We start from the raw sequence: 20,848 nt of genomic DNA, 5'->3' as shown, positions 1-20,848 counted from the left end.
GTTCTTCTGGCTCAATTCGTGTGGTACCCACTTTCCCTCTTTCTGAATCTTTTCCATCTTCCGTAAACGGTTGGAAACGGTTTGTTGCTTTACTCCCAGTTGTAATGCAAGCTCTTTTTGCGTTTGGGACGAATTTTCATCGAGTAATGCTTGCAATTTATCGTCCTCAGTCTTGAGAGAGGCTCCGCTACGTTCGCGATCGCTAACGTCGAAATCATCTTCTTTAAACCGTTTGAACCAAAATTCACATGTACTTTTGGATACAACATTGTCTCCAAGAGTCAAACAAATTGATGCACACGCTTTTGCGGTGCTCTTTCCTTGATAGAATTCATAGCGAATGCAGTGCCGAATAAATTATTTAAATAAAGAACCTTTCAAAAAAAGTTGCATGTATATCTAATTATTTATTTAAAAATGATATTTATGTTTATATCTAGTTAATTCTTCTTAAGTATACTTTTTAAAATAATTGCATCTGTATCTAGTTATTTTTTTTATATCTGTATCTAGTTAAATAAAAAAATTTTTCAAATTTAATTAAAATAAAAAAATATTACAAAATTTTGCAAAAAACTTGGCGCTGCTATAAAATAGCCTTCATTGCTCTATAATATTTTAAGATGTATAATAATATTTTAATAGCCTTCATTGCTCTATAATATTTTAAGATGTATAATAATATTTTAAGGCTATTTTATAGCAGCGCCAAGTTTTTTGCGAAATTTTGTAATATTTTTTTATTTTAATTAAATTTGAAAAATTTTTTTATTTAACTAGATACAGATATAAAAAAAATAACTAGATACAGATGCAATTATTTTAAAAAGTATACTTAAGAAGAATTAACTAGATATAAACATAAATATCATTTTTAAATAAATAATTAGATATACATGCAACTTTTTTTGAAAGGTTCTTTATTTAAACTTGGCGTCATTTTCTGATATCACCTCTTTTATAGACAGAATATGTAGCAAATTTTTATTTAATATATACAACTTTTTTTAAAAGTACAATTTTTTTGGAAAGGTTTTTTGTGAGAAAAACTTTTTTTTAATATAATATATTTTTGAAAGTACAGTTCTTTGAAAAGGTTTTTTATGAGGAAAACTTTTTTTAAAAAAACAATTTTTTGGAAAGGTTTTTTTATGAGGAAAACTTTTTTTTAATATAACAAGGCGTGTACTTGGCGCCCATTTTTTACCTTTTTTTAAAAAAAAGGTTTTTTGTGAGATATCATTTCTTTTTTTTAGTAAAAATAATTTTAATAAATATGATTCTTTTTTTTTAGTAAAAATAATGGTAATAATATCCCACCATCACTCCCGTCATATTTTCAATACGACGATCCTCTTTTTGATTATAGAAATCTTAATTTATACAAACCTAATAATTTTTTTTTTATATTTTACAACATGTTTTATAAGAAAATTATTAGTGATCATAAAAAGGGTATAAAAAACCATCTGTATTTCTAAGTTATTGCGTTTTTTCATATATAAAAACAGATTACTTTTGATCAAATTTCTGTAAGAATGACAAAAACATCTTTAGCACCTTTAGGCCATTGTCTTTTTTTAATTAGCGTATCGTCAGCTTCAATCCAAGTGTTAGACATTTCTTCTCTATAAACATTACATATCTGCCGATTCCACGAAGGGTAACAAAGTACACTTTCTGTCCACTAACTACAGAATACTAACAAGGGAACGTTCACAAGTGTCCCCTCCCCCGATTTGATTCTTCTTGAAATATGTTGTAAAACATACAATTTGAGGAGACACGTATTTTTTTATAGCGGCCCTAACTCAAATTTAAGGGATCAAACATTCCTTTGAAAAAAAAAACGGTTTTTTTCTTTGTGTGTAACTATCGCCAAAACCGTAGGAGATAAAAAAATATTTCAAATAGAAGTTGTATGGCTTGTAATGGACTTTATAACTGTGTAGTTAAATTTTCAAAAAATAAAATTTTTTTTAATTTACCCCCACCCCTTGTTATTATTTTTTCGAATTTCAAAATTTTTGTAATGACAAAAGTTGTAGCATTTTTTACGCTGAATTCAACCATATATGATTTTATTATGTTTCGAAATCACATCTTTCAAAAATGAGTCATCAGTATCACATTATATGCGTCGCGCTGCATGACCGTTTATACCGCACTTGTGTTGTGCATAGTCGCAAAATAAATATAAAAATGACATGTTATTATATATTTGAGAAAGAAAAGTTAACTAAAATTGTTGCTAAAGCATCTCTTTCACATTACACTCTTATAGATAATCGCTGCATTTCGTGCGCAGCGCGTTGTTATATGCAAGTTAGCTATCAACGCATATTACACTTTGAAGTTTTGCTTGCAGTGACCACGGGAAAATAATTTATGAAACGAAAACAGTGAATGAATCAATCTATTCAACATATATCTACCCTGACTCTACCTTCTTGGCCCGACTTGACTGAGAATGAAATAAAATATAAAATTCTGTACAGTTTACTCTTTTTCAATAATTTTAATATACTGTGATTCTACATGCTATTACATTCCACTAAATTACTACGATTTTTTTAAACTATGGTATATAAAATGTATATTATAAGTATAATTATAATATATATAAATAAGCTTATATATATATAAAAGCTTATTTATTGTATCAATATATTATAATTATACTTATAATATACATTTTATATTTCAAGATTTTATATACCATAGTTTAAAAAAATCGTAATAATTTAATAGAATGTAATAGTATGTAGAATATATCGCAGTATATTAAAATTATTGAAAAAGAGTATGTACAGAATTTTATTCATTGTCAGTCAAGTCGGGCCAAGAGAGTAGAGTCAGGGTGGATATATGTTGAATAGATTGATTCATTCACTGTTTTCGTTTCATAAATTATTTTCCCGTGGTCACTGCAAGCAAAACTTCAAAGTGTAATATGCGCTGATAGCTAACTTGTATATGACAACGCGCTGCATACGAAATGCAGCGATTATCTATAAAAGTGTAATGTGGAAGGGATGCTTTAGCAACAATTTTAGTTAACTTTTCTTCCTTAAATATGTGATAACATGTCATTTTTATATTTATTTAACGACTATTGCGCAACACAAGTGCGATATAAACAATGCGTCATGCAGCGCGACGCATATAATATGATACTGATGACTTATTTTTGAAAGATGCGATTTCGGAACATAATAAAATCATATATGGTTGAATTCAGCGTAAAAAATGCTACAACTTTTGTCAACAAAAATTTTGAAATTCGAAAAAATAATACCAAGGGGTAAGAGTAAATTAAAAAAAATTACATTTTTTGAAAATCCAACTACACAGTTATAAAGCCCATTACAAGCCATACAACTTCTACTTGAAACATTTTTTTATATCTCCTACGGTTTTGGCGATAGTTACACACAAAGAAAAAACTCTTTTTTTTCAAAAGGGTGTTTCACCCTTTAAATTTGAGTTAGGGCCGCTATAAAAAAATACATGTCTTCTCAAATTGTATGTTTTACAACATATTTCAAGGAGAATCAAATCGAGAGGGGACACTTGTGAACGTTCCCTTTAAGAGTGTTGTCAGCATGTGTGTTGCTACACTTCTGCACTTCAAGACGAGAAAAATTTTTTTTATAAAGAATACTATTATTTTGATATACACTATCTCTATTCGTCTCCACAACACGTTACATATACATTTTACGACCGATATTAATTATATCAATGTGATTAGTATCATCAAAGCTGCGAGCTGACAGGTCTGAGCGCCGCCATGTTGGAAAAGGACAGACATTTTTTAGAAAAAGAAAGGAAAGAAAAAAGTCGCTCTTATGCGGGAATCGACATTTCACGGGATGTAGAAAAGGACAACCATGTCGCATTTTGATGCTTCTAGTTGACAAAGGAAAAACTTATATATTAGAGAAGGATGACGAACAGACGACGACGACGACGACGACCAAGACTTACATAGATTTCGGCATATTTCGACTTTGGCAAACTTTGGCAATTAATATATTTTTTTAGAAAGCATGTACAAAAAAAGTAAAGATACTTTTATTATGTAAATCGCATGTGCTCTATCGATTGAGCCTATTATAAATTCGATCGGTCCACGCATTATTGAGATATGAAAATCTCGACTCCTATCAGCTCATGTGCTCGCGTAAAGATACACGGTCGGTCTTGCGCTGCGCGTGAACTTGGCGCGAGACACTACCGTGTCTCTTGATTTCTCGTTTGCCATTTTCAAGCTGCTGCAATTTTAGGTTACACAAACAATATCGTGAAGTTGGTTGTTATTTTTTATGTTACCATATAAACACTATAAAATCGGAAAAGAGCGGGAGAATATTTAAATTTTGAATTACTTTTTTATGTTCTACAAAAAACGCTTTAAAACTTATTTGTACCTCTAATAATATTTAATATTTATTCTTATTCCTAATATTTTCTCTATTATGCGTAGGGCCTAATATTTTCCTATTGTGCCTTAAAGTTAACAAATGTTGAAATAGCCCTAATAGCCCTAAATAAATAATATTTATTAAATCAATATAACTTTTTATGGACATTAAATTAGAAAAAATTCAATTACAATAATCAAATCTAAAATTGTGTTTATCCTTGCTAGAATATATAAATTATATACAAATGTATGCATAAAATATAATTATTATTTTTGATTCAAAGATAGATCATATTAACGATTGTTGTACATTTATATTATTAATACATTGTTAAATGCAATGTGTCAGATATTAAAATATTTATGCTATTGCTGTTTAACTACAAGATGCACATTCTAATTGTAATGATGTAACTACACATAAAATAAATATGTTTTTAAGAAAAATATTAAATATGTTATAAACATAGTTGAAATTTATACATAAAAAATTTATACTTCCGCAAGATATAGAAAGATTAAAAATATCATATAACAATTATACTAACAAACATACATTGACGCATTATTATTAACATATATTAATATTTAAGTAAATTTAAAACCTTAATTGAATCTATTATGGCAAAATATTTTTTTAGAGTATGAGATAGCTATTTGTAAAATATATTAGTAAACATTTTGTCGATTGTCATATTGATAATTCTTAAATTAATTACTTTTACACAAAACTAAAATTGCTCGCTTTAACATTTAGAAAATTATATTTGTTAAGAAATTAATATTATCCAAAAATTAAAAAAAAAATAATTTACGAAAATAAATTGCATGTAAAATATACTAAATATTTCCAAAAATATATAAATGGTTTATGCAACAATTTAAAAATTAGATTAACAACTTCACAAATATTTTATGAATCAATGATTTAAGTCAATACAAGATAAAAACTGAATGATACATGTAACAATGATACTAATTAACTTTACTGCAATAAATGAATATAAAGAATACTTTAACTATTTACTAAAATAACATAAACATATAGAAATATTTCGATATGTACTCTTTGATATACTTCTCACATAGAATAACACACACACATTGTCAGGGGTATACTGCTTTATTTTATTTACACCCACACACCATGTGGATTTTTACTTGTGGGCACTGCAGTTTCCAATTGCCTTGGTGATCCTATCATTTTACGAGTACTTCCAGGTTTATGGGCACCTAAAGATTAAATAAGTATATTTATTTTATATAGTTATGCATAAAAAATAAATTTTTAAAAAGTACGAAACACATATAAAGATAAAAACAAGATAAAAACTTATTAATACATATATTAATACATATAACAATACTACTAACAATAATACTAATTAACTTTATTGCAATAAATAATTATAAAAAACATATTTAACTATTTATTAACACATTCTGTGTCAAGTCGTTTTTGCTTAACTTTCTATTCAGGCCAAGATTGAAAAATAATATTATTGTCAAAATAAAGAGACATTTTATAAAATACAGTGTAGCACAAAAGAAATAAATTATGAAATGTTTTATGATAATGTATTTGTTTATACTCAAAATATTAAATAGCCTGAATGAAAAGTTTGACGTGGGTCACCGATGGTATACGTTGAACGTTTCATTCAGGCCGTTTAATACACGCGGCATGGAACGTGTTAAAATAATATATAAAGATATGAAAAATTAAGTGTGCGTGCGCTTGCGCGCACATGTCATGTAAATAAATACCTTCTAGTAAAGATTTGACTTGTTCATCTGAACATGCGACAGCTAAACTTTGCAAATTTGCCTCCTTCATGTCAGCTACCAATCTCTCTACTTGTAACTTCTTTTCAACAATAGCTGACTCCAAGTTAACTACTTCTAATTTTAGAGATTCCGCATGTTGTGAAGCTAATTCGGTTGCGCGTTTAGCTTGTTCTACCTCATTTTGTAAGTGTTCCACTTCACTAATTATTTTCCGTTCCATAATTTGCCGTTCATCTGTTTCACGACTTATATTATGTTGCTCTATTGCAAGTTCTTCCATAACTAGTCTATAATTATAATATATTTTTATTATATATGTTTCTATATATTTTAATATAACATAACGTAAATCATATCATATAAAAAAAAGTTAAATTATTTTAATCATATTAGAATACGTTGATAATAACAGATAATAATATCGGTTTCATCAGATTTGTTATTACCTAATCTTATTTTTACATTGAAGCAATTCCGTTTCACAATTGGCAAGCTTTGATCTAAGCAATGTTATTTCCGACTTCAATGTTTTTTCTTGCTGCCTAACTATTTCACTTTCTTCTTCTACATGAGCTAATTCTTTGAGCTAATTAAAACAAAATAATAATCAATAATTTATAATTGACGATAATTGGAAAGGAAAAAAGGATTACTGTACCTGTTCCTCGATAATACGGCCATTAGATTCCATACGACTCATTTCTTGGGAAATATAATCCATTTGATGCATTTGTTCCTTGTTCTTTGTTTCCCAATATAATATTTCTGCATCAAACTAAAATAAATCAGTAATTATTATAATATATTGCATATTCTTGCAAATAAACTAAATCAATTAAACAAATAAGCAAATTATTACTTAAAAGAAATTAGAGAGATATTTTGTCATTACAGAAGAAAATATAACATTTTACTTTTGTAAGATCAGCTTGTTGAGCATTAATAGTGTCTCGTTGCTTATTGACTAGTTTTATAAGTTCAACATATCGTTGAGTATAAGCAACAGTTGCCATATTTTGTGCCATGGCAGGAAGTGAATTAACGGACTGTGTGGGCATTTTTGTATCTTGAAATTCCTATAAGAGAAATGTTATGAATACTGCATGTAATCTTATATAAATTATATTTAGCATAATTATAGTACAAAACCTGGATGAGATTTCTTTTCAATTTCATGGAATTACTAGAAGATGGCTGATCCTCTTTGGGCACATGAGGACTTCCTGTATTGTTACTAGATACATATTGAGGTCTTCCAGGACTGTTTAAATTCGGCGGAGGTGGATCTCGATATGGTGGTAAAGTTCGTAATGGTGGTGAAGCTGGGCCTGGAGGCTCTCTATATGGTGGGACTTCGCGCACCTTTTTTTGCGACAAATGTGTTGCTATGTAAAAAATAAAATAATAATCATAAATTACTACGAAACTATTGCACTTTTCATTTAAAAAATATTGGTCTAAATGGCATAAATAATTATATTAGTATATTTTATATAGCTAGTAGATCATTGCAGAATAAATTAACTTACTTTCAGCATTAGCTCCTCTTGTAGGTGATTGAGCAGGTTTTTGTACATTTTTTCGTATATTTAAATCCTTATTTTTTAAATGTAGTGTTGGTTGAACTACAGCCACATTTTCCATTTGAATCTAAAATAACATTTTTATTTAGGTATGATTTATGTATGATTTATATAGTTATTGCTTTTTGTTTAAAAGTATAGACTTGCCTCTGTACTGCCTTCTGTAATACCTCCATGAAGTCCACTAAAGGTAAGTGATTTTCTGGTATCTCTATTTCTTTCCAATCCACCTGGCATATCATCAAAATCTGAACTTTGCGTATATGATATATTTTTTATGTCATCTTGCAAAGTAGTGGTGCCTGTACTATGTTCAATTGAAACTGGTAATGCATTTACACGTGATGTATGTGTTAATCGAGATGGTAATGCACACGTTTTATTATTTTCTGAGCGTCTCAAAATTAGTTGAACTTCTGAGGAATATTCACCCCATTTCATTAAAACCTAATCAAATAAATGATATGTTATCAATTTTATTATTTTTATAATATAATATAAAATGATTATATTATAATATAAAAATTTTAATTTACTTAGATTTGTATTTAATTAATTCTATAAAATATATTATAAATTTATATTTCTTGCAAAAATGTGAGATATGCCTGACCTTAGAAGGATTTTCATAAGGAGCCAATAAACGTTCATTGGTTCGCCAACGCTCCACCAAGGTAAATCTACCTCTTTGAGCTGTAGCATGAGCAAGCGCATATACTATATCCTATAATTAAAGTGTCATTAGTTTTTAGATACAAGCATAAGTGGGAGATGGTGACGTTCATAGAAACACAAATTAAAAAAAACAAATGCTTTTAAAAAGTAGGTGTTTTATGTAATATAGTAATAAATTTTATGTAGTATATTGTATAGTATATTGTATAGTATATGTAGTATAGTAAAAAAAGAAAAAAAGAAAATGCATAAATTATTCTGTCTTTACTTTTTCTTATATTAGGATTTAAAAATCCCAATATAAGATATTATTAAAAATAAAACCCTATTTTTTTCTAAAGAAAAAAAAACAAAATAAACGCAAAAATAATAATCTTAAAAAAATAAAAATAAATTTACATTTTTCTAAAAAACACAAAATAAATATAAATAATACAAATAATAATAATTCTTAAAAAATCTATATTTTTGCGAATATGAATTATTAGTCTCTATTCTATTTCTGATGCTTGCACCATGTATCTCGTTAATAATAGAATAAACATTACAAATATTAATTTTTAAACATTTAAATATCTTAAAAATACACTGCCTGACAAGATTACCACAAAACGATGACAAGTGTAATGATAAAGGACGTAAAACTATAAAATACAATCCCATCATAAAAAATAATAAAAATACAAAATAATTTATTTAAAAAATAAAATAAAACACATTTTTCTACAACAGTTTTTAATTATTTTTAGTAAATAAACGCTTGTAAAGTGACAAGGAAGAGACATAACCTAAAAATCCTGACAAAAAATTATGAAAACGGAATAATTTCCACATTTTCTGCATTTTTTTCTTGAAATATCTTATATAAACATCCTTATTTTCTTCAAATTTATGTTTCCATGAAAGACACCAGAACTTTATAATGTGATTTTATAAAATTTCCATTGCTTTTACTTGACATGTTGTATTCTCGGTAACACCGCATACGATACGTTGTATTCCTTCCACCCACACTTTCAGCTCCATCACATCCATTAGTAATAGAGAATTTCGAACTTAATTTTTCGCATTGCAAAGTTAACTTTTGTTGAGAAATATAAGTTGGCCTTTATCTGCTGCTCCTCTTATCGACTTATACACTACTACTATAACCTTAGTATTTCGTTCAAGTTCGCATAAAATTTGGCTTCGAACGAAACCAAATCTATCCCAACACGACCGATTAATTATCATTAAAACACTGGGACATTATCACTACAACAAATCTAATATACACTATTCATTAACAACTTTAAATATTTCTCCGATTTGCAGTATACAATTATCAAAGTGACAGATCATTGACAGATGCACTACTATGGCGACATTCATGCAAGCGACGGTTTGCGTTAAGCGAATATTGCATGTGCACGACAGCAGCGATTGGCAATATCCGACACGATGCAAATGCACTGTATATGCAATTTGCTTTTTTTTTCAAAAATTTATTAATTTTTTTCTCAAAATTTTATGAATTAAATTTTTTGCTTTGGTTAAAATAACATTTCTAATTTTTTCTTAATATAAAAAATTACAAGTATATCATTAATAGTTTTGATTAAAATAAGCATATGATACAAAATAATCTATGTTGAATGGGAATTAATTTTATAAATAGTAATAATTAATTATTTCAACAATGCAAAAATTTCTTAATAGTAAAATATATTTGAATATAAAATGTACTTTTAAAAAGCTGTGTTACCATATTATAAAAACAGATATTTAATACAATATATTAATTCAATATATATGTACTGTAAATATTCAGTGTGATATTACTAATATCTATTAATCCTATTATTACAAAAAAATTATTGTAAGATTTTGAAGAAAAAAATAACACAAAATTATTTTCCATTATAGGAAAATTTTATTTTTATATATACATAAAGAAAAAATGTCATCGGGATTACTTCTTAGCTTTTTTATCTTTAGCAACTTTTGTCACTTCATCAGGGTTTTCTGAAGCATCCTTAACACGCTTTGCACGAATGCCAACTAAGCGCGCATCTGCTCTTGCTTTACGAAGGGTTACGTATGCTGAGAATTTCTTCTCCTCCTCAGTAATAGGTCGAGCCTTTGCTTTAGCAGATGCTTGATGTCGAATAGGCATAGGATCTCCTTTAATTTGGACAGCAACCTTTCTCTCCTCTTCAGTTGCATCACCCTTCTGAGGCTTCTAAAATAGGCAAATAAAATATATTAATGTAAAAATTGTTACAATCAATCATATAATCCCCCTCCCCTATAGAAAATAATCAATTCTCAAACATGTATTTTAAGTATTACAATAAAGAATATAAATATATGTTAAAACTGTTTAAAATAATATTTATAAATTGTTTAGTATCACTCTGAAGTATTTTTCCATCTTACATTCAAATTTATATATATTCTTGCAACTTAATATATTAATATATCAATATATTGTTTTATAATATAAAAACTATTTCCCCACACACATACTTTAAAAAAAATCTTATTTACTTTTTATAATTCAGTGTTAATAAAATAGTAATTTTAAGTAACTGTAACCAACAAAAAATTACATACTTTCTTTTGATGTATCGGGAAGGTGATCAATTTAGCCTTATATTCAGACAAACGTTGAGCATTAATTTGCAGAGACTCAATAGACTTATTACGACGACGATGATCAATTGCAATTCCAACTGATTTAGCATATCTCCTGTTCAGACCGCTAGCTTTGATTTCCGCCAGTGTGAAACCTTTACCAGCACGAACTTTAGTATGATAGCGAGATGTTGGACAATGTACAATTGGTCTCAAAAGGTTTATAGGCCTATAACCAATAATTAATTAAAAATTTAATTAAAATAGTGTATATATATGTATATAATTTTTTTTTTTATATACATTCATAAAATAGAATAAGTTCTAAGATTATATGGCTTATAAATGTAACATAAGCATATATGCATATATATACATACACACACACACACTGCATACATACATACCTGGGTGCAAGTGCACGTGCCTTCTCAACACGTTTTTGTTTACGACGGATTTTTCTCGCTGGCTGGTTAAACCAAGTTTTTACATATCGCTGCCAATCCTTGTGAAAATGGCCATTTGGAATCATGTTATTTCCCTTACCCATGATTGATATTTAATATCTTGATGTGTAACAACATAAAAAATTAATTTTTAATAGCATAATACATAATTTTATATTAAATATTTATGTAATTAAATTTAATATAATTAATATTTAATAATTTAATAATTGTACAGTTTTATTACAAATATAAGAGGTTAGTATCTGTATCTGTGGTGTAACTTTACAAAAATACATATTGTATAAATAATCGATATATGTTGAAAAACTATACATTTTGATAATCTTGTTAAATTTTCAAATTCGAAAGTCGCAAGAACGTGAGATAGGAAACAAAAGTTAATTAACAAGATTTGATCCAGATTCTAACCTGACTTCGTCAGGAATATAAACACAAAATAAGCACAACTAATTCATTATACAAATTACATATAATACAAAAGCATTCAGAAATACAAAAAAGTTATGTGTTTTTATTATTATATGTTACGTAGACTAACCGATGTGAATATTTTGTGTAGATTTTAGTTCCGTAACACTTCACTTGCTCCCTTATCAACGTGATACAAGTCGGAAAAGGAATGTTGGATAGTCGGGATAGCCGGAAGTGACTTTTTAAAGCTGAAATTTCTCTCTATACAAAAGATACTTTTTATTGAATTTCTTCGAAACAATAATAATATTATTAAGTAATAAAAATATATCAATATATTGAACGCAACAAACTGATAAGACAAATATAATTTGTAATCTATAAACAACAGTCTATCTAGCGTTGTATAGAAAAATGACAACCTACATGGGCTGTGTTCTAAAGGCCATTGCACGTAAAATTGACCAATTACAGTGAGTCACTCGCATTACTGCTCACTATGATTGGTCGATTTGCTTACGTCTTATGATTACAACTAAAACTTTTATGTATAATGGCCTTAAAATGCACTGCCAGTACTAAAAATCTATAGTATACGTGACATGAACTATAGATTATTAGCACTAGCAATAAATTTTGGAACACAACCATGGAGTAATAATACATATGTACACCTGGAATGTAATACCAGAGAGAAGCCTGAGAGACGCCACGGCCAGGTTTTATGTGATCCGCGAAAGCGATACGCCACCTGTGGACCTAAAATTTGCACATTGGAACTACGTAGCCATGTGCACAATTTTTGGTTTTGTTCCGTGCTATGTCCACGAAGGATCGATAATACAGAGTAATGTGCACATTGATGTATAATATACATGTATAATATACATCAATGTGCACATTACTCTGTATTATCGATCCTTCGTGGACATAGCACGGAACAAAACCAAAAATTGTGCACATGGCTACGTAGTTCCAATGTGCAAATTTTAGGTCCACAGGTGGCGTATCGCTTTCGCGGATCACGTAAAATCTGGCCGTGGCGTCTCTCATGCCCTATCTACACCGAAGGATAATCCTACTTGTGGCTCATCCGACCACTTTCGCTCGTCTACACTAAGTACAATTTTAGTGTTGTTATATTGGTACCGTTAACTTTAAAACCGGTAATAATTTCAGTACCTAGCCTATAAAACAAACTTTCATCCGATCTAAGGTAACCCGAATTGTTATTCTGTTCGACAGAAGATTATTTTTTATAGAAATATCTTTGCTTTTTATATGCAAATATTCTGATGAGTAATTTGCTTTTTCGAGTTGGTACGATTGAAAACCAACTTCAGTATGATTTTCGGTCGTCTACATTACTCGCTCGGATGAGCCACAAGTAGGATTATCCTTCGGTGTAGATAGGGCATCAGGCTTCTCTCTGGTAATACTACCAAATAACGATATTGTTCGTGTATTTTACTTTGCTTGTACGAAAATAACCAATTTTTATAATGACACAAAATGTATCATATTGTCTTAAAGTGATGTCACGATGTAAGGCACAAAGATTTTTCAATAATATTCTTCATCGGCAATTGTCGGCTGCTGTGGACATATTAGCGGTACACATTTAAAATTTTTATATTATGATAATAAATGTGTAAATATAGTTTATATTTTTTATTTTGTACTCAACAATTCAGTATTAAATATGAGGATTCTTCTCTGTATGGGACATAAGTATCACTAAATATTGAATAGAATAGATAGCTATATATTAAACAACAATATTAAACTCTAAACAGCAAAGAAATATTAAAGAATGAATAATAATTATGTTAACAGTTTTTCTCCTTTATTTTGTCTATATTTAAAACTTTCTCGTACTTCCATTTTAAAATGGAAGCATATTTTTAATATAAATCTCATAAAATTACTTAGCAGAAATAAATGTATCAATAAAATTTGGAATTGTTATATCATATGTCATTGAAAATTATTGTATTATTTATTCAATTTGATCTTTTTAGAATCCAGAATGCACACTGTCAGTAAAGAAACAAATAGAAAGTCATTGGAAGAATAAAGTCAATTTTTATAAATGTAATACTAATGACAATGTGAAAGATAACTTTTATGTTCTTTCCATGTTTCCATATCCATCTGGTACATTACACATGGGTCATGTTAGAGTTTATACAATAAGCGACACTATAGCTCGATTTTATAGATTAAAAGGTAGGTTTTACATTGTAATCTTTATTATGTAAGACTTATGTATTAAAAAATTTTTTAACACTTTAGAAAGCAATTTCTTAAAATTAGATTAGAAACATAAACTGGAATCATTAATTTAATAAATAAATCTTATTAGGTAAAAATGTAATTCATCCTATGGGTTGGGATGCATTTGGATTACCAGCAGAAAATGCTGCTATAGAGAGAAAAATTGATCCTGCTGTCTGGACAAACAAAAATATAACGACAATGCGTAACCAATTGAAAATGCTGAATTATTCCTTTGATTGGGAAAGAGAATTTGCAACTTGTGACTCAGATTATTACAAGTGGACACAAAAATTATTTCTAAAATTGTTTGATAAAGGTTTGGCTTATCAAAAGGAAGCTTATGTTAACTGGGATCCTATTGATCAGACTGTATTAGCTGAAGAACAGGTAGATTTGAATCAACGATCTTGGAGATCTGGTGCATTGGTAGAAAGAAAACTGTTGAAGCAGTGGTTTATTAGAACAACAGCTTTTGCAAAGTAAGAAAATATAATATTCTGGAAAACTGATTAATTTTAGTTAATTATTTGATTATGTTGTAGATCACTGGTGGAAGGTCTAGATGATCCAATCTTAAAGGAATGGAGAGATATCATAAAATTACAAAAGCACTGGATAGGTGATTGCAATGGCATTAATGTCGATTTTAAATTGGTATCCAAAATTTTAGATTTTCCGAAGACAATAAACTTATGGACCGACATGCCAGAATTTATAGAGTATGCAAAATTTGTTGCTATATCTTCTCAAAGTATATTACATCATAAAGACTATACGTATGATATAGATGTCGGAATAAAATGTTTAGATGCAAAAGTAATAAATCCATTTTCTGGCGAAGAATTGCCAATTTTTGTTACCGATAAGGTTGTTTATCCACCATGGAGAGATGTCCATTTGGGTATACCTTCAGCGTCAATGGATGACTTAAAGTTTTCAGAATTAGTTAAAATACCATTTATCCGACATTCAATACGTAGCAACGAAGAGCAACAGCAAAAGATAGTTGAAATATTTCAAAAAGCAAGGAAATGGGGAATAGGTGGATATCCAGTGAGCTCAAGGTTACAAGATTGGTTAATCTCTAGACAAAGGTATTGGGGTACACCAATACCTGTTATTCATTGTACAAATTGTGGTGTACAGCCGGTGCCGTCTGATCAACTTCCTGTAACATTACCAAAGATAAAGTCGTCAGATAAAAGATTTTCGATTCATGATGCCAGGGATTGGTTACAGACTCAATGTCCAAAGTGTGGAGGAAACGCAACTAGAGAAACTGATACAATGGACACGTTTGTAGATAGCAGCTGGTATTTCCTAAGATTTATAGATTCCAAAAACCAAAAAGAAATGTTTTCTGTAGAGAAAGTTAAAAACACTTATCCCGTGGATCTTTACATAGGTGGAAAAGAACATGGTATAATAATAATATTTCATCAATAGCTAAGTTTTGACATTTATATTTTATATTAGTATCTATTAATAGTTGTATTTTTCAGCTATACTTCATTTATACTACGCTCGGTTCATGAGTCATTTCTTGCATTCAGAGGGCCTTGTACCATCTCAAGAACCATTCAAACAGCTTCTTGTACAAGGAGTAATAATGGGTAAAACATTTAAAATTAAAAGTACTGGCAAATATGTGGCAAGAAATGAAGTGATGAAGGAGGGGAAAGAATATAAAACGAAATCTGGAGAACACCTTTCCATGAACTGGGAAAAGATGTCAAAATCAAAACACAATGGAGTTGATCCTTTTGATGTATTGGATAAATATGGGATAGACACAACTAGATTACTGATATTGGCTGATGTTGCACCAACATCCACTAGGAATTGGTCGGAAGAGAGTAAATCTTTTAAAAATTAACTATTTAAGTGGTGTACTTTTATTAGAAAATAATATTAATATTATTTGCAGCCGTTGTTGGTGTAAAAAATTGGCAAAATCGTCTTTGGAACATTGTCAAACAATTTAAAATTGAACGTAACAATATGTCTTTAGAGGAACTTCAAAGTCAATCTATTGACCCTAAATATGCTGAACAGGATGCATATATGTTTGACAGTCGAAATTATTTTCTGAAAAATGTGACATTTAATATAATAGAATCACAGCAGCTTAGTGTTGCAATATCTAGAATGCAAGGCCTTACAAATAGGTAAATAATCAGACAACATTCAACAACTATATGCAATATTATTAATATATTATTTTATACATTGAACTAATCTTAATCTATAATTATAGTTTACGAAAAGTTGGTTTGGAGTGTTTAAGGAAAAGTCGTGAATACGAACGAGCATTAGCTGTTCAAATTATAATGCTCACGCCATTTGCTCCACATTTTGCCTCTGAATTATGGGCCACTTTTTGTTCTGTGAAGCATCATCTTATGGATAATAAAGAAATAAGTTTGGACAAAAATGTGTTTGAACAGAAATGGCCAGAGATTGACATGGATTATAAACTTATAATGAATGTTTATGTAAGTATATTTTAGTGCATATAAAAATTTGTATGTACAATTTAAATGCATTGAGCATTTATTAATGCATAAAGCATTATGCTCAATTATTTTCATTTTTAATTTTTAATTTGTTATATCTATACCTACATACATATATTTAGGTAAACAAAAGACAATATTTAAAACTGAAGATTCCTCGTCATATATTGGATAAAATGACTGCAGAGACAGCATTAGAATATGTAATTCTTGATCCATATTATCAAAAGAATGCACATAACAAAAATGTTATAGAAGTCAATCTTCGATCAGAGAAAGGCTGTGATGCATTGTTGTATATAACCATGGAAAAACAAACAGAAGATATTATTACAGATACCATTGTAACAGATAAAAGATAAATAAATGTTACACACTACTTTCGTTAATAAACATAAGATATTAGATAAGAATCCTATATTATAAGATTTACTAACACAAAATTATTTATTATATAAACAAAATTTAGATTTTTGAACATATTCATAACTTGACTTGTTGCTTACCTAATATCATATTCTCCCTCATATCCATTGTGTGGTATAGTTTTTAAGAATTTTATGTAATCAGTGGGAAGATTATGCTCCTCTGCTCCTTTTAATATCATATTGCTATACAATGTAAGAAAGTTTTGATAAAATTTGGAAACATAACTATTTTTATATTTATATCACAAAAAATTATCATTGAATACATACAGATATAGTGGCGAAGGTCTCTTGTTCATTGGAAAGTCTATTGGCTTGATGTATTCCTTTGGATTACTACATTGCTGATATACTCTACATTTTAGGATTGTACCATTAGGAGTCTCGACATTTACAAACATCGCATGATATAAATTATCTTGAACACCTTCTTGACAATCTAATGTAGTTAGGTTACAGTTATCTAACTCCCAAATCACACCCCATACAGTAAAATTTTCTGTTTCTACAATTGTCGCAGATGGTCCACACCATCGTTTAGAATATCTCTGAAAATCAAGCCTGAAATTCTAATAAAAATACATATAAAATAAATATAATATATAAATATATAACATTATAACACTTTTTAATTCATAAGATCAGAAAAGTTGTAGTCTTTCAATCTTTATAATATATTATCACAAATGTATATATGTATATGAAAGTTTATAAATCACATTCATACATTTTTTTTAATTTTAAAATAATACAGCTTTATATTTATAATAGTTTTACTTTATTTTCTTTAAAATAGTAACATTATATGTATATATATATATATATATATATATATATATAATTTGTTTCTTTTATATTAGTTTTATTTAAAAGATATTTACATATTACAATTATATTATCAAATAAAAAATGTTATTTAAAAAATATTGCCATATGTAAAACTTGCAAGTAACTAAATAACCATTTAATTTTTATCTCTTTTATTACCTTTATAAAACCGATATCTTTCATTATAGCAGTCGAGTTGCTTAGACGTATTCTTTTAGTAAGTAAATTACTTCCATAAGCAAAGTACAAAAATGTGTTTGACATTTTATGGATAACTAATTGCTTTACAAACTTCTAATGCAAAATAATTTAACTATCTCATTCTATATACACCGCCCGCAACTGCCCGATAATATGACTACGATTGCGTTCCAAAATTCACTGCCAGTACTGAAAATCTACAATATACGTAACGTAAACTATAGATTTTTAGTGCCGGCAGTGAATTTCAAAACACAGCCTACGTTTACACATCACCAGTGATGCCAATTCGAGCTCGCTGGCACCATGGAAACTAGAGCACTAACACGGTGTAAGAATATAAGGTGGTTGCACGACAACAAATTTTTGTGATTTTCCTGTCATTGTTCCACATTGAACCGCTAGGTGGCTACGTGTTGAGGGACTTGAAATATATATATATATATATATATATATATATATACATATATAGAAATTTTATTAAAATTTTATTGTCCTGCGGAACTTAATTATAAATATTCATTTTCTTAAAGAAACTTAATTTTCTATAAAGACTGGAATACATTATTAATTATTTTTTCTGTAAATTTAACTAGGAATAATTTGTTATAAAAAAATAAAAAAATATTTTGTCAGTAATATATATTTTTATACACAATGTTACAAGTTTTATTTAAAAAAATTTGTATTATTTAAGACTATAATTATATATAGATGTGCTTTAGAGATTCATCATTTATCCTTTTCTATCCACATCTATCCATATCTTCTATTCTTTTTTACTTGGGATCTTGCACCAACGCGACATCTTGTGTGACATGCCTTAACTATGACATCTTGATCACAGATTTTTTGATAGAATACAATGGTCGTGAAACCACTTTATATTCTTACACCGTGCTTGAGTTAAATTCATTGAATTTGTTGAGTTTATAGAGTAAATTTTATTGTAATAAAAAAATGTCAACTGCAAATCAGTCTATGAAAGAAACAAATAATGTTGGTATGTATGTTGGTATATCTCTTTAATAGATATAATTATATATATATGTATATAATTATATTTATTAAACTCAACAAATTCAATGAATTTAACTCAAGCAATACTAGAGTCCCTATATATAGAGTCTGGCCACTCGATTAGTTTTGGAAAAACATGGCGGCGGTATATGCATAAACGCATCTTGTGTTTACCATATTTATGGAATAAAACTTTCATTGACGACACCTTATTCGACTACAAATTGATAAGCCGAGAGCACAAGCTTTTACATAAAGCATAACGCATAAGCATAAGGAAATTGATTGGTCTATATATAAGCATAAGCAAATGCATAAGGAAATGGACCAATCAATTTCCTTATGCTTATGCGTTATGCTTTATGCAAAAGTCTGTGCTCCGGCCAATAGTATTAATAAAAGCAGAGTGAAGCCTATAAAAGTAAGTACAATTATTTGGTATATGGTTTCTAAAATAAAATATCTAAGAATAATGATATTAAAGGGTGTTTACGATAATTCAAGTTCGAGTTAGTTTCACTAGGACCGAAAAATGAGATAGACATAACCATCTAGAACTTTTATGATTTATGACAACTCGACGCTGTCTTGTATTGCTTGAGTTAAATTCATTGAATTTGTTGAGTTTATTGAGCAAATTTTATTGTAATAAAAAAATGTCAACTGCAAATCAGTCTATGAAAGAAACAAATAATGTTGGTATGTATGTTGGTATACCTCTTTAATAGATATAATTTTATATATATATATTTATATGTATATAATTATATTTATTAAACTCAACAAATTCAATGAATTTAACTCAAGCAATACAAGACAGCGTCGAGTTGTCATGAATCATAAAGGTTTTAGATGGTTATGTATATCTCATTTTTTGGTCCTAGTGAAACTAACTCGAACTTGAATTATCGTAAACACCCATAAAGAAGTAGGATTTGTCATAAAATTTGTAATTCTAACCTCACATTGTTTTTAAGTTTTATTTACAATGAGTTTTATTTATAATAAGTTTTATTTAAATAATTTTTATTTATTATTGTGATACAAACATTATTGTGATACTGAATATATAAGTAATAAGAATATATACTGTAATGATATGATTTTAAGTATTATTAATTTTTCTTTATTTTTTAATTAAAAATTTCTAGAAAAGAATAATATTAATTGTTATTAATTTTCTTGTTCTATTTCTTTTCAAATTATTATACTTTCTATAAGAATTCCTATTGGTTCCGCCATGTTTTTCCAAACTTTGTTTCGACCAATAAAAATAAACACAAGCGTGGCCAGACTCTATAGGTCTGTTCTTTATAGCTGAACTGGCTGCACTAGTTCAGAGTTTATCTTTCTCCTTCCAATGTGGAGGGAAAAAGATAAACTCTGAACTAGTGCAGCCAGTTCAGCTATAAAGAACAGACCTTATATATAGGGACTCTAAGCAATACAAGACAGCGTCGAGTAGTCATGAATCATAAAGGTTCTAGATGGTTATGTATATCTCATTTTTCGGTCCTAGTGAAACTAACTCAAACTTGAATTATCGTATACACCCTAAGTTTACGTGTATTTTGATTATCCGACTGTGGACAAAAAAAAGATA

The 20,848-nt window shown here is 28.5% G+C and overlaps 4 protein-coding genes across 10 annotated transcripts; 1 reads left to right on the top strand and 3 right to left on the bottom strand.

Annotated features, from left to right (window-relative positions):
* Positions 1 to 4,677: 4,677 nt before the first annotated feature.
* Positions 4,678 to 10,056, bottom strand: RASSF8 (ras association domain-containing protein 8). Its single transcript, XM_012370005.2, has 10 exons — positions 9,430 to 10,056; positions 8,414 to 8,524; positions 7,948 to 8,247; positions 7,747 to 7,867; positions 7,367 to 7,602; positions 7,132 to 7,293; positions 6,876 to 6,992; positions 6,664 to 6,803; positions 6,197 to 6,504; positions 4,678 to 5,662 (listed from the first exon to the last, which is right to left on the bottom strand). The coding sequence occupies exons 1-10, from the start codon at positions 9,508 to 9,510 to the stop codon at positions 5,562 to 5,564; spliced, it is 1,677 nt and encodes a 558-aa protein (XP_012225428.1). The 5' UTR covers positions 9,511 to 10,056; the 3' UTR covers positions 4,678 to 5,561.
* A 308-nt stretch (positions 10,057 to 10,364) lies between these two features.
* Positions 10,365 to 12,256, bottom strand: RpL13 (ribosomal protein L13). Its single transcript, XM_012370018.2, has 4 exons — positions 12,100 to 12,256; positions 11,499 to 11,657; positions 11,071 to 11,320; positions 10,365 to 10,696 (listed from the first exon to the last, which is right to left on the bottom strand). Exons 2-4 carry the CDS (start codon positions 11,639 to 11,641, stop codon positions 10,427 to 10,429), a joined length of 663 nt encoding a protein of 220 aa, XP_012225441.1. The 5' UTR covers positions 11,642 to 11,657; positions 12,100 to 12,256; the 3' UTR covers positions 10,365 to 10,426.
* Positions 12,257 to 13,030: 774 nt separating this feature from the next.
* Positions 13,031 to 17,147, top strand: LeuRS-m (Leucyl-tRNA synthetase, mitochondrial). 6 transcript variants are annotated; one of them, XM_067358323.1, is made up of 10 exons: positions 13,032 to 13,188; positions 13,290 to 13,404; positions 13,506 to 13,585; positions 13,994 to 14,201; positions 14,338 to 14,731; positions 14,795 to 15,672; positions 15,755 to 16,108; positions 16,180 to 16,420; positions 16,510 to 16,747; positions 16,891 to 17,147. In XM_067358323.1, exons 3-10 carry the CDS (start codon positions 13,508 to 13,510, stop codon positions 17,128 to 17,130), a joined length of 2,631 nt encoding a protein of 876 aa, XP_067214424.1. In that variant the 5' UTR covers positions 13,032 to 13,188; positions 13,290 to 13,404; positions 13,506 to 13,507; the 3' UTR covers positions 17,131 to 17,147. The 6 variants fall into 6 exon arrangements, with proteins under 6 accessions (XP_012225518.1, XP_067214424.1, XP_012225537.1 ...); XM_012370095.2 differs by having other exon boundaries at positions 13,031 to 13,188; positions 13,290 to 13,585; XM_012370114.2 differs by lacking the exon at positions 13,032 to 13,188 and having other exon boundaries at positions 13,224 to 13,404.
* On the bottom strand, positions 16,439 to 18,436 carry LOC105674071 (gamma-glutamylcyclotransferase-like). Of its 2 annotated transcripts, none has more exons than XM_012370173.2 (4): positions 18,184 to 18,436; positions 17,467 to 17,744; positions 17,275 to 17,379; positions 16,439 to 17,048 (listed from the first exon to the last, which is right to left on the bottom strand). In XM_012370173.2, the coding sequence occupies exons 1-4, from the start codon at positions 18,286 to 18,288 to the stop codon at positions 17,027 to 17,029; spliced, it is 510 nt and encodes a 169-aa protein (XP_012225596.1). In that variant the 5' UTR covers positions 18,289 to 18,436; the 3' UTR covers positions 16,439 to 17,026. The 2 variants fall into 2 exon arrangements, with proteins under 2 accessions (XP_012225596.1, XP_012225586.1); XM_012370163.2 differs by having other exon boundaries at positions 17,467 to 17,765; positions 18,184 to 18,433.
* Between the last annotated feature and the right edge of the window lie 2,412 nt (positions 18,437 to 20,848).

Source organism: Linepithema humile, chromosome 6 (assembly GCF_040581485.1).
Source record: "Linepithema humile isolate Giens D197 chromosome 6, Lhum_UNIL_v1.0, whole genome shotgun sequence".
NCBI lineage: Eukaryota > Metazoa > Arthropoda > Insecta > Hymenoptera > Formicidae > Linepithema > Linepithema humile.
Note: the sequence above shows the minus strand (reverse complement) of the source record. Positions and strands in the feature narration are given on the sequence as shown.